Raw genomic sequence first — 13,871 nt, forward strand, 5'->3', positions numbered from 1 at the left:
TGCCAGTTCCCTCAGGACCCGTGGATGGATCTTATAAGATCCCACGGACTTGTGCACCTTTAGGTTCTTTAGAAGGACTCAAACCTGATCTTCACTTACAGTGGGTGGATCTTCCTTCTCCCAGTTCTTACCTTCCCTTTCTGCAACTCGGGCGGTGCTGCCAGCGCCCTTGCCAGTGAAGACTGAGGCAAAGAAATCAGTGAGCACCTCCGCCTTCTCCATATCCCTCATGGCCGAGTCTCCAGTTTCAGAGAGGGCCCACATCTTCCCTAGTCTTCTTTCATCACCAGTGTACTTACAGAAGGTCTTCTTGTTCTTGTAAAATAGTAGTTTCAAATTAATTCCCAAAGGAAGAATATTTTGTATTTTTAAGTGTACTGATACCTTAACAGTTGTGATTCTTTGTCATTTTTACCATATCTTGTTAACTCCTGACTTTGCTGCTTTGGGCATTGCAGTTTGTTGATAACAAAATTTAACTTGGAGAATGTTTGATGCAGTAGCTGGAAGTGATTAAAGCAATTATTCAAAAATTGCTTCAGGCATCAAACATTCAACGAAACTTTGCATTCCTGTACTGTAACGGTACCTTTTTTTTTATTTTAGCCCACTAATGAATGATGGCACGAATTCTGGCAATGTGGGAAACCTCAGCTCAATGCCAACGGCTGCACCTCCTTCCAGTACCGGGGTAAGGAAAGCATGGCATGAACATGTCACTCAGGACCTGCGCAATCATTTAGTGCATAAACTGTAAGTATTCTCCAAGACTGCGTGTTCTTCCTGAATGTTTTTAAAGAATTTCAGTACAGTAGTTCTACTATTAAGCTGAAAAGTTGCAGAGAAAGTTATCAGTGGTGGTTCTCTGATGCTGAGCCCCTGAGGATAAGCTGTTGCCTTTAACCCTCCTCTTCCGTTCGTTCTTCATGCTCATTGAGAAGTGGGCATGAAATCAGTTTCTGATGCTTGTAAATTCATTCTGCTGCAGTAAACAAGTATTTAGACTCTAGGCTGTTAAACCTCACATTTTTTTCATCATTTAATTTCCTTTAATTTTGTGGGAAATAGCACAATATTGATTTTTTTCAACAATTTTGATATGCTTTTACATATCTGATGTATAAGGGAATGTCTGGGGTGAATATCATAAAGCTGTAGTGATTTATTATTTTTTTTTCTCTGAAGAATTTTTCTTTTATTCTTTCTCCTTTCTTGTAGTGTCCAAGCCATCTTCCCCACTCCTGATCCGGCAGCACTGAAGGATCGCCGCATGGAGAACTTGGTGGCTTATGCCAGGAAAGTGGAAGGAGATATGTATGAATCTGCTAATAGTAGGGTATGTTGCATCAGTCCAGCTATTCAGTATATCTTAAAGGACAGTAGTGTCACAAAAGCATAATGAAACCCACAGAGAATCATCTCACTGTCCTCTTGGTGAGGAAAGTCATGCTCTTGTCTATGGCAGGGTTTGTATAGTCCCAAGCCATCTGATTAATGTCACTCCAAGCTAGTTCACCTCCCTCAGCTCCATGAAGACTAGACAACATCGTCCCAGCCCTATTTGCATTCTTCCTGAAAGTGTGATTATTTTTGCTCCGTCTGCAAAGAATTGTCAGTTCAAATCTCTGTTAATCAAAGGCAGCAAACCTGTTGATTGACATGCTGAGGATACTATTCCATGATGACACTGTGGTAATTCTACCCTAAAGGAAGCACCCCCTGAAAGTTTTCATCAGTTAGTAGCACCAGTTAGTAGCACCAGTAGCTAGTGAGATCTTACCTGATCAGAATGTTGATGTCCTTTCTTAAATAAGGTAAGAGTACCTAGAGAGAGCAGTGTCAGCATTGGTCAGTGACAATATCATGTTCTCCTTGTGGGTACCGAGAGGTTGCTCAGTGAGGAGGACTTGGGTGTGATCACCCTGGCAGCTTTAGAGAACAACTTTAGAGAGAACGAGGATTTCAAAGACATACGCAGGCATCTAGCTACCTTCTCAGTTAGAATGAGCACAGTAGACTTCTGGTTATAAAGTTAAATGTCTTTTGACCTCTATGCCAGACAAATACGCAGAGGATCTGGGTAAAAACAGTGGTTGGAGCCTCATTGCAAGAAGTCTCTTCTTTGGGAATTCATCTGACATATTTGACTGCAAGCAGCAGACTTGGAAGGGAGTATTTTAGAATGTATTAATGATGCTGTGTGGAATTGCATCCTTCTTTTTGAGGAGCATGCGTTCTGCTTTGACATTGAAAAAGAGAGTAGTATGAGGCATCCCTGGGAGCCGTTTGATGTTGTTTTAGGAGTATGTGGTCCTTGTGAACACTTCTTCAGGAATCTTTGCAGTGTGAAAGCAGCACAACATTAAATTCACGCGTAGGAAGTTATAGGTGAAATGTCTTGAGCAGGAGGAGGGAAGGGGCTGTAGTGCTTTTAAACTGGACAGCAGAAAGTATCTGCACTGATGGATTTTTGAGACATTTGAAGGAGGGAAGTGACCTAAAACTAAAGCTTTATATTGCAACACTGGGCTTTCTTAAGAAGGCTGGTGAGGAATACCCATCTTATATTAGTTTTCCAAAATGAACTCAGTCCTACTGTAATAACAAATTCTAGTATTGATGAAAATTGGATGAAGACAAAATATTTGTGGGACAAGCATCACTCAGCCTTTGCTCCATGTGACACTGGCTTTTAGGAGCACAGGTGACCCACTAAAGAAATGTAGTCTTGAGGGCTTGTGGGGGTGGGTTTTGCCTTTAACAGGTGCGTAATCTCATGCTCTTGGCAGATACGTGTCCAGTAATTGCCGACAATTGCCTACCTTGCTGTGTAGTGCGACTGTCTTATTTGATCTGTTGTCAGTGTGGATTGAGTAAAATGGATTTTTCATCTTGTAGAGATGTAGCGTTTAGTTGTCTGTGCCTGTGGACTGTTTTTCACCGATTTTCCTCCATTCCTTCGGGGTGTTGTTTGGTTTTGTTTATTCTCTGCAATGACCGTTGGTAGTCAGGCTCTTTAGGAAAAGAGCAGTTCCATTCTTTGTGTTGAAATTCATCCCTCCTTAATGTCTGTCTCCTGAAGTTTATTCAGCGTAACTGTGTTGCTGGGGACATCTTTTTCTTTCATCTGTGGATCAGTGGAAATGCATATTATGAAAGTAACATTTAAAAATCATTAACACTTAGAAACTAAATCACAGCTTCCTGTTGTTTTTTGTCCAAGCAACATAAACCCCACAGCCCCCTCCTTTGTGTGCTAATTGCTCAGAGCAGGTATGATGGATAGCCACAAAGCCAAGTCTCGTGTTTTCTGGAAGCTTTGTTTTTCCTTATCTGCATTAGAGCAGTGATAAGACTGTCTCAATTTAACAGAATTCTGAAAATAAATATTTCTTTTTTAAGTAGGCAGGTGTATATGAAAAGACTGCATGAGGTTTGTTGCTGGTTTCTTGATGCTGAGTATTTTTCTCTTTTAGGATGAATACTATCATTTATTAGCAGAGAAAATCTATAAGATCCAAAAGGAACTAGAAGAGAAACGGAGATCTCGACTACATAAACAAGGGATGTTGGGGAATCAGCCAGCCTTACAGACCCCAGGACCCCAGCCCCCTGGTATCCCGCAGGTGGCTGCTGCCATGGGCCAGGCACAGCCCGTCAGGCCTCCCAGTAAGTGCTTCTACATTGCAGTTTGTGTCCTTGGGCTCTCCTGCTGCTTGAGTTCGTATTTTTAATTGTTTTTTGCTGAGCATTGTTCCGTTGTGTTGCAGATGGGCCTATGTCCATGCCAACCGTGCCTATAAATCGTATGCAGGTTTCTCAAGGTATTTATGTTTTCCTCTCTAATTGCAATTTGTGGGTTCAACATAATTGTTGGGGGGAAAGCTGTTTTTCTTCTGAAGTTGGAGTGGGGGGGATTACTGGGTCTCCTTTTTTTCAGCGTCATTCTTTGTTGCTCTGTGACACAAACTGTCTCAGTGCAGTCTTGTCTTAAAAACTGACAATATGTGCGCGGTACTTTGCTAGCGACTGGGAATTAATTCAGTCCTTTCAAAAACAGGCGAGCACGAGCAAGAATACTGGGGACAATCTCGTTTAAAACACTGCAACAGTGGCAGGGAGGAGGATGTTGGCATGTTCTCATCAGTTAATTAGCCAAAAATGCACCTGTAGCTGGAAACTTAGCACTTTAATCCTAGAATCTGTATAACTAATGTTATCCTTTCTTGGTTTCTGATGCAAAGTGCATCCAAATAAAAGCCTCATAGCTTGGCAGCACTGATAGCTTGCTGTGCCTGATTTAGGCTGCTCTGGGCTCATGGGTGTGTTTTTTTTTCTGACAAAATACAAACCTGTGACTTTTAGGTGCTTCAGCTTCCTCCAAAAATGTGTCCTCAGTTATTTTATTTCTTGGCTCAGAGTTAGTAGTAAGTTGAAACTTGTGTTGAAATGTCCTTGAGAAGTTCCATCCTTTTAAAAAGTTATGTCAGTAGGAGAAAAAATTGATAGCAAGTATAGGACCTTTATTCCTGTTAGACCAGTTTGGTTTTTCTGGAGTGCTTTTTATACAAAACATTTAACCCCAACATCTGTTCAAGCATTTTGCTAGCTTTTGTCCTGATTTGAGGCCAAGTTGCCTTCCTGTGTTTTTATCATATTTACTTCAGCCCTTTCAGTGAAGCCTGAGTAAGACATTGCTGTTTCAAAGCAAATGCCTAATTTTAAGAAACCATCCCAAGGTATAATTTACGAATAGCATCCTGTCTTTACAGATCATCCACACTCTTCATCTTTTGCATTATTTTTTTTTTAAATACCAAAAGTTGTATTTCACCCTACCTGGTATTCTTCTAAATACTTCTTGCAGCCTGATTTGTCTCTTAAGCCAAGTAATTTGAACAAAGTTAAAAAGATGAAGTGTAGGGCAGTCAAACTTTAGTCATAATAAATGTTTATCTTATAGTAGAATATACATACATCAATTCTGATGACTTGTTCCTAATGAGTTGTTTTGGGGGTGCATTTGCAGGAATGAATCAGTTTAACCCCATGTCCATAGGGAATGTACAGATGCCACAACCCCCCATGGGACCCCGTGCGGCTTCTCCGATGAACCATCCTGTACAAATGAACAACATGGGCGCTGTTCCTGCGGTTCGTACTTCTTGTTACCAAGTTCTTCTCAAAATTGGTTGATTACATTTAGCAGTGTTAACGCTGTTCTGAAAAGGCCATGTCACAGAGTAGTACTGTAAATTGTAGGATAATTTCGTGGAAACGTACTGAGTCTGTCAGGCTTTTATTGAGGTCTTTGTTTTCAATATTTATGTAGGGGTTGTTTTTTTAAAAAAAAAAAGAAAATCCTTAGAGAGATAGATGCCAGAGGTGCAGTAATCTCCAGCAGTCTGTGGAAGAGCACAGTTCTTTCAAAAACTGTCTCTTTGCAGTATATATACCTTCTTTATTTGTCCGTGAAAAAAATGGTTTTTTATTCTTTAGAAAAACAAAAATATTTTCAGTTTCACTGGATTATCTCCATTAGCTCAGAGAACAAAATGGAGTTTTAACACTCTTACTAGTTTTCAGTATTACCTGTTTAAAAGCAGCCTCCTCATGAGTACTGTGGAACAAATGCTAAAGTTATATGCGTATGCCCACTTCCATTTGGTTTACCGAAACCCTTTAGTTTTTTTGTCCTATCTTCTGGTAGATTACATTGAGGGTATTTTCCTTTGTCTTGCTACATAACACTAAAGGGCAATATCTTTAATTTGGGTGTTAATTTTCAGATGGCAATGTCTCCTTCCCGAATGCCTCAGCCACAGAACATGATGGGAGCTCATTCCAACAACATGATGGGTCAAGCTCCTACCCAGACCCAGTTCCTGCCCCAGAATCAGTTTCCAGCGTCCAGTGGGGCTATGAATGTGAACAACGTAGGCATGGGGCAATCGACAGCCCAGGCCGGGGTGGCACAGGTAAGGGGTATTTTTGAATATTGAGTTTTTTAGTCTTAATTATTTTGTTCTAATTTATGTATATTTGTTTATATTTATATATCCGTTGTTCATTGTAGTCGTCCCTGACTTTGGGGGATCCTGGGTTACATCTGTCTTCTTGATAAGCTCTTACATAACATATCTATGTATTCTAACTGGGGGACAATGCTCTGTAATTCCTGATCTAAATTCTAAAAAAAAGCATGCTGACGAGATTTTAGGGTGACTATCAGAAGTTAGTTTATGGGACATTCATGAGTATATGCTTTTGTCTTTGTGTGGACCTTAGCAGCTAACTTTATATCAAGAATTACAATAAAGTGGCTGGGGAAGATCTTTTAAGATTTGTTTAACCTCTCTACTTCTGAAAAGAAAATTGGGTTTTTTCTGTAACATTTTCCTGTTACAGTAGTAGTTGTGAAGCCATGCTTATGATGCCAATGTATATACTTTTTCACAGGGAGAGGCTTCTTTTTTAGCTCTGAGTCCAAGTTATTTAAGTTAGTTTTGACCTTCAAAGTTCTCTGCTGCAGCCCCATCCTCAAATGAGAGTTAACTTAGACCTGGTTACAGTGGCTCTGTTGAGTCAAGTTTGTAATATGTTCAGGATGGAGCATCTGCAATTTCTGGGGCCCTGGCTCCATTGCTTGACCACCTTTGTAGTGAATGCTTTTTTTCTTCCTAATGCACTTAGTTCATTAAAACTGACTATGTACAGGCAGCATAGAAGCATGTTTTAAATTTGAAACCTTATCTGCAGGAGACTATTAATTGATTTAGATTTGTAAGAAGAGGAGGTACATCTGAGGATGGAGTATTCTTTTTCATCATTAGTTATGTGATACAATTTGGTAAAATATATAGTTTATAAGGCTGTACACATCCGGAATACTTCGTTGTTGCTGCTCTGAAAAACAGATCCACAATTTTCTTAAACATCTGTAGTAGTCAAATTAGAATTTAAAAACAAACAAACAAAAAACCAACCAAACAAAAAAAACCAAAACCACTCATAAGTCTTGCACTGTGCAGTGGAGCAGGCATTCAGTGTATTGAGCTGTCTTGTAAACCAGGGCTGCTCTAGAGTCCTGGCCTGACATGTGTATTTTCTCAGAACCATATTGTATGCAAAGTCTGACCTTTGCCCAGCTAATGGCTTGCTTTAGAGATTGCCTCTGGGTTTGTGTGTTACTGAGAGCGTGAGGATTCCCTCACTGTGCCAGCAGAATTAACGTGAAAAGATCTGCATGGCACATCTAGGTGTAGGAGCAAGGTCTTTGACTAAGAGCTGATGAAAATGATCAGAGAAATTGGAGCGTAGTCATTTGCAATAGCAGCGTTTGTTTGTAGCTGATCTCGTGTTCAGACTTACAGTATACCTTTAAAGAAGACTCCAGTACTGTGATTTAAAGGATAGACGCGATTCCCAGAGTTTTGGGAGTCACATGTCTGTAAGAAAATCTCTCTCTCTCTCTCTCTCTCTCTCTAGCAGGGGCAGGTTCCCAGTGCTGCTCTTCCCAACTCCATGAACATGCTGGGACCGCAGAGTGGGCAGTTGCCATGTCCACCGGTGACCCAGCCACCTCTACATCAGACTACGCCTCCTGTGTCCACTGCTGCTGGGATGCCACCTATTCAGCACCAAACACCAACGGGAATGACTCCTCCTCAGCCAGCAGCACCCACTCAGCCATCGACACCGGTCTCATCGTCAGGACAAACACCAACACCCACACCGGGTTCTGTTCCAAACGCGACACAGACACAAAGCACACCTACGGGGCAGACTGCGGCACAGGCTCAGGTCACACCACAGCCCCAGACCCCAGTTCAGCCCCAGTCTGTGCCAACCCCACAGCCATCTCAGCAACAGCCAACATCTGTGCAGGCACAGCCACCTGGCACTCCAGTAAGTACCAGCTAGTTGCATTTTTCTTGCGTAGTGGCATTCTGCAAGAGTTCTCCCTATATATAGAACCATGTCGTGAATGTATAGAGCCCATAGTTGTCAATAGTAGCTTCTACTTTAGACCAAAGGGTTCATTTTATGTGTAAAAATGTGTGTGTTCAGATGTTCTCAGCATTCTTTGAAGGAGGGGGGCATATTGAATGAACTGCTCAAAGTAGAAATGGCAGCAGTGTGCAGAAAAATGAGGCGTAACGGGCCTGATACTATCTTTGGCCTTAGTTAGAATTGGTCTTTTTTGATTATTAAATTTGCGTAAATTTTTTTCCTTTAAGCTTTAGTCAGGATGAATGCACATGTCAAGGGATGTACAGTGTTTTACTGGGCAGGTTTCCTCTGTAGAAGAAGCCTCTTTGGGGCAGGATTCTTCCTTGGCTTCTCCTCTGTAAAGCAGAGTTATTGAATGTGTTATGTTGAAACTTGGCTGCAGTGAGCTCCTGTGTCCATGTTCTGCACTGTTTTAGAATATCATCTCATGTCTCTTTTGTGCTGTTCGTTTTTAGTAAAGGAAAATATTTCTATATATGCAGTGTCTTTCTTTTGTACTGTTTTTACAACAGCTATCCCAGGCAGCAGCTAGTATTGATAACAGGGTCCCCACCCCTGCCTCAGTTGCTAGTGCTGATACGAATTCCCAGCAACTAGGACCAGATGCACCAATGCTAGAAAGCAAATCAGAAGTTAAAACTGAAGAAACTGAGCCAGAGACTAGTGAGACACAAGTGGAAGCTAAGACTGAGGTAAATGAGATTCTATACAGCTTAACTGAAAGCAGTGTTAGATATAAAAGCACTTAATGATGTGTCTGAATTGACGAGCAAAGGGGCGAGAGGAGGGTAGTTACTGGAAAGTAACTGTCCCGAGGAAAGCCATGGACGGAAAGTGCTTTGACAATCTCAAACTACTATTTTGGTGTCTCAAGCTTGGGTCACAGGTGTAATAGTACATCTTGTTGCATCCTCTCTTAAGGTGGAGGAGGATTTACAAGGATCTTCACAAATAAAAGAAGAAACAGATGGAACGGAACTGAAACAGGAACCAATGGAAGTAGAAGAAAAGAAGCCTGAAGTAAAAGTAGATGCTAAAGAGGAAGAGGAGAGTGGCACTAATGGAACCACTTCACAATCCACGTCGCCATCTCAGCCCCGCAAAAAAAGTACGTGTATGAAAAGTGTTTTTTCCTCGTGTACTTTGTTTTTTTTAGCATTTGTTACAGTGTCAGTTCCTAAGGGGAGGTCCTGTTTTGCACGTGTATTCCAGCACGTGGAGCTCTAGGAGATCAATACGCTGTGTAATTTATTTTTGAAAGTAGAATTCCTTTAATGTGACATGAATCACAGGTGAGCAAAGCATGTCATTGGAGTCTTGATCCCAGAAGTCTTCTCACAGCTTCCCGTTTCTGCCCAGAAGGACCATGTCAGTAAAGCAGTGGTCGTTGGAGAAATTCTATCCATAAATCTCTCCCCGTACATTTTGCCCAGTGCTCCTTCGAGGGAGCTCACTGTAGATAGGAGTGCTCTCAGTAACCAAGAATATCCGTCGCTTTGTTTTTCTGGTAGAGGCTGCACACATCACCTTCATTCTGAGTTTTAGCCTTCCCTTCTCTAAGAACTAGGTGCTTGAACTCCTCCCCTGAATCTGTATTCCTCCAAGGCTGGACTGCTGCAAGAGACCTAAACTTTTTAGAAGCCCTGTGTAGTTTTCAATGCAGTGTTTGCTTGAAAGCTTTCTCCTCAGAAATAGTCAGGTCAGTAGTCTCTTCAGTGAATCTACAGCGTTAGCATAGATTTAGACCTGACGGGGTCTGTACTGTGTGTTTTTCCAAAAGGAGACTTGATGGCATTACAGATCTTGAATGGACTTACATAAATGACTGCGTGCCTTGCGTTAATAAGACATAAATGAATAAGATTCTTAGAACAGACAAAAATACATTCCTCCACTAGTAGCGCAGGATTTGTGTGAGCCTGCAAGAGTTTTTGGACTCAAAAGCCTTAGCTGTGTAGAGGTCTCTGTCTCTTAGCATCTGCTTTTCTGGGATGTTTTCTGTGGTTAGTTTTTAAGGTCTTGACCAAAGGTAAGCTTTCAGTATGCTGCAAATTTCAAAAAAGGGAAAGCAATGGTCTTTTTCATTACTTTTTTCTTCTTCCCGTGCAAAGGAAACTGTGCGTAACTGCATTAGGAGAACATTATGGGTGCGTGCTTTCCAGAATGTGATCAAGGAATCGTAAAGTTTTGACATTTATGCAGCTTGAATCTTGATCTCCCATATATGCTTCAGGTTGCATTTAATTACTAAACATAATCTTTTTATAATAAAATACTATAAAACACATTTTCCTGTAGATGGTATTTTCAGTTTGTAGCACAGTGGGACAGCCAAGCGAAGTGCATTGCAGAACTATCTGGCAGAGCATGGTTCAAACAAAATGTAATGTAGGGAGTGGAAGGCTTATTAGTGTTTATAAAGCAGTAATATTCCCAGTGGCAGGAATCACTGCTGCTTGTTAGAGGGAGCTTACTTGCAAGTAAATCAAGGTGAGCGGTTGAAAGAGGAAAGTTCTGCAGAATTAGCCTGTGGAAGCTGCGCTGTGTCCTTCTGCTGATTCAGTCTGGCTTACTGTGTATTTCCAATACCTCATTTAGTAACACCATTTTATTCCAGAAATAGTATCGCTAAGTACCCATATAGTGTATTACATGTGCAGCGTGGGCAGGTACAGCAGCATACCCCATTTTAAATGGTGATGTTTTCTCACCAAGTAGTTTGTCCAACTTTAATAGAATGTTTATATTAAAATGCTAAATAAACCAAGAGGTATGGGAGAGCAAATACTCTGAAGTGTGCTTAAGGATTATGTGATATTTTAAAACTACTTACGAGACTCATCTGGAGGTTTTTCATGGGTTACAGAAGTATCGGAAACTCTTCTTCCTTCTCATGCAGCCGGATTCCTGAGGTGCACCCCACGGTAACCTGGGACGTAGCAGATACGTGCTGCGACTGCTAAGGCTCGTGGCTGGAAGTGCCGTGGAGTGTGTGCTGTCGGATAACTTCTGAGCTGTAGCCTGGTACCTTAATGTTTGAAAAGATTCATCTGGACCCTAAAGGAATGTTTTTCTGGGTACAAGAGGCTTATGTTGTGGAGTTGGCATCTCATCTGTTGGTACCGCGCATCCAGGTGTACCGAAGTCCATCGGGCTGGCTGTGCTGGCCTCACAGAACTGGACTGTAGCCTGGCTTAAGCGGTGGGAAATACTGCGTGGGCTGGAGAACAGACCAGGGTGCTGCTGAGGTGCAGGTCTGCTCATTTCACCCACGCCTGAATTCTGGTAGTTTAGCTTTTTTGGAGAACTGCAGGCACCCCTTCAGCAAGCTTTTCTTCCTCATCAAGGTTTTGCTTTCATAAAGGGGGACAAACAAACCCTTCCAAATTCAGGGTTTGGTTTTGCCTTTTTTCTGCAAATCCAATATAGGCGTGAAAGGAAGGCTTTTGTTTCCTTGCCTATTCCCTTGCAGTCTTCTCAAAAGAAACAGTGAAGTACTCATTCGGGTAGCTCCTGTCTCCTCGTTGTAGATGGCTGCCTTACAGTTTGACCTTCAAAGATCAGTTTTACTCGTCTAAAACTTCTTTATAAGATATAATAATACAAAACTTGCAGGGGCTTGGTTTGGGTGGGGTGGTACTCAGGTGTATTGTCCTTATTGTTTTGAAGACATCTTCATCTTCCGAGTTTTCTCCTTAGTTATCGTAAGCAGGATTTCCTCTGAAAGAAATAAAAATTTAAAAAGATAAAAAAAGGTAACATACTCCTCATCAGCGTAGTACGTCATCATGATTCAAGCAAAGATTGCATTTTCTTTTTACCACCCACACATCCAAGACAAATGGGATAACTGGATGCCAGATCCTTATGAAGATCTTGGTACTGGAGGAGAACCAAGAGCATTTAATAGTGGAAAAGGGGGAGACAGGAGAACAGAAACTTTCTTGTAAAATCTGAGTATGGGGAAATCCTGTGATCAAATGTTCTGTTATTAGTCATTTTCCTTAGAGGCAGAAAAGCTTTTTTTTACTGCTAAAGATGCTTTACAGTTTTAGGGTAGAGTCATAAGTTGAAATAACTGAATTTTTCTTTTTATTTTTTCAAACTTCAAAATGGAGGTAGATGGTAAGCTTTACCAGCAAAGATAATTGGGCTTTAAAGAGCTTGGCAGAAGTTGTGCTGAATCTCTGTAGTTTATCTGTACATTAAAACTGGACTTATTTTGAAGGATTCTCTCTAGCTTAGTGGTATGTTACTATAGGAGTCAGTACAGGGAAAATTCTAAAAGCAATATCAAGCAGGTGGCCAGCATAGATTACTGAAAGGTGATTTTTGGTCTTTAATTAACCCAATAATCTGGATTATTTCATTTATGAAGTACCTGAGCCAGAGCAAGATGATTCCAAAAGCAGTAGAGAATACTTTTTCTTATGGATGGAGTTCAGTATTTCCTTCTGTTCTTGAGAATTCCGTAACAAAATCAGTAGTTGTTAAAATCTTGAGAGTATATGGTGGAGTTCCTTTCATAGGGAAGTGCCTGCATATATGGTATCAGCAAATACGACAGAGAAATGCCGTTCTAGCAGGACTGAGATTGTAGCGACAGCCGAAGTGATCATTAAGTTGGTTGTACCAACAACCATGGGCCTCCTTGGCTCATCTTGCTTTTACTCTGGCTACTCTGCGTTCAGTGGTAGCAGCATGAGATCGTGATGTGTCTGGAAGGCAAGCCCTCGCAGAAGCCCTTCTGGCAGCTTGCTCCGTCTTTGCTGTGATTTAGGTGACCTGGACGGTGTCTTGGCTGTTGCGTGCAGGAGCAGCAATCCTCTCTCCAGTTAGAGGCCGTGCACTCAGACTCTCTCACAGCTCCCCTGTGCTCTGCAAGTACAGTTTTCCTGGAGCTGCAGCATCCGCAAATGGCTAAAAAATTTGAGAACTCAATGCTTCACAAATTTTTTTGAGTAGTGTCAATGTATTGTCTTGCTGAATTTTTGTGTGTAATTTTGGTGAGTTGAGACAGAAAGACTTCACTTCAGAAATGTCATCCCAATGAAAAAGGAAAGAAAAAGAACTTTTAAAAAATCATAGATTTTTAACTAGAAGTCCCAAAAAGCAATTTATATCTTGCCAAAATACCATTTGAGTGACAAAAGCTATGATCAGCCTCAAAGGGGTCACTGTAGCCCTGTTGATTTAAGTGCTTTCAACAGAACTCCTGATAGTTCCCTTTTATTGGTATCGTTCTTGTTTCAGCCAGGTAGATAAATATTAGATGCCATCCCGCTTCCCCTAGTTGTTTTGGGTTGGTTTTTTTTTTCAATAATAGGCATTCTTCCCTATTTAAAGATTCTGTTCCTAAGGAAATAAATGTAATTACACTGCTGAGATACTCAAAGAGCTCTCCAAGTTATCGTTATTTTTCAGAAAAGGCATTGCCTTTCTTGTTCTTGTCATCCACTATTGAAAGAAACACGGCTGTTGCCATGCCACTGTTGCCAAGTGGTTGTAATGATGCATATAAATCTGCAAGTATTAACACTTTGAAAATCAATTAACAGTCCGTCAGACCAGGACTGTTTGTATACTACGGCCAGAAAATTCTGGTGCCAGCTAGCAAGACACCTGGTTACTCTCTGTAGAGCCGGCTCTTTGGCCCTGTTCACCGCGAGTTTGTGCTGGAAGAATCTTGGCTTGGAAATAGCAAACAAGGTTAGAGGGGAGGGAGAGGAAAATATGCTTAGTCTCTTCTCTGAAGAGCTACGGTTCACCCGTCCTGAAGCAGTTGAATTAGTTTAGTTCTGGATAAGTTGATGGTTTGTTTTGGTTTTTTAATGCTCTAGAATATGCATCATTATGGG

The 13,871-nt window shown here is 41.3% G+C and overlaps 1 protein-coding gene across 1 annotated transcript in view; it reads left to right on the forward strand.

Annotated features, from left to right (window-relative positions):
* Positions 1-229: 229 nt before the first annotated feature.
* The window catches only part of CREBBP (CREB binding protein), a 38,312-nt gene continuing 24,670 nt past the window's right edge, over positions 230-13,871 (forward strand). The window contains exons 1-10 of the mRNA XM_010075303.1: positions 230-318; positions 607-753; positions 1,219-1,336; positions 3,477-3,669; positions 3,771-3,824; positions 5,030-5,154; positions 5,790-5,978; positions 7,489-7,908; positions 8,526-8,705; positions 8,935-9,121. Coding sequence (XP_010073605.1) covers positions 230-318; positions 607-753; positions 1,219-1,336; positions 3,477-3,669; positions 3,771-3,824; positions 5,030-5,154; positions 5,790-5,978; positions 7,489-7,908; positions 8,526-8,705; positions 8,935-9,121 — 1,702 coding nt within the window. The remainder of the gene's footprint in view (positions 319-606; positions 754-1,218; positions 1,337-3,476; positions 3,670-3,770; positions 3,825-5,029; positions 5,155-5,789; positions 5,979-7,488; positions 7,909-8,525; positions 8,706-8,934; positions 9,122-13,871) is intronic.

Source organism: Pterocles gutturalis, unplaced genomic scaffold (genome assembly GCF_000699245.1).
Source record: "Pterocles gutturalis isolate BGI_N339 unplaced genomic scaffold, ASM69924v1 scaffold17437, whole genome shotgun sequence".
NCBI classification, from domain to species: Eukaryota; Metazoa; Chordata; class Aves; order Pterocliformes; family Pteroclidae; genus Pterocles; species Pterocles gutturalis.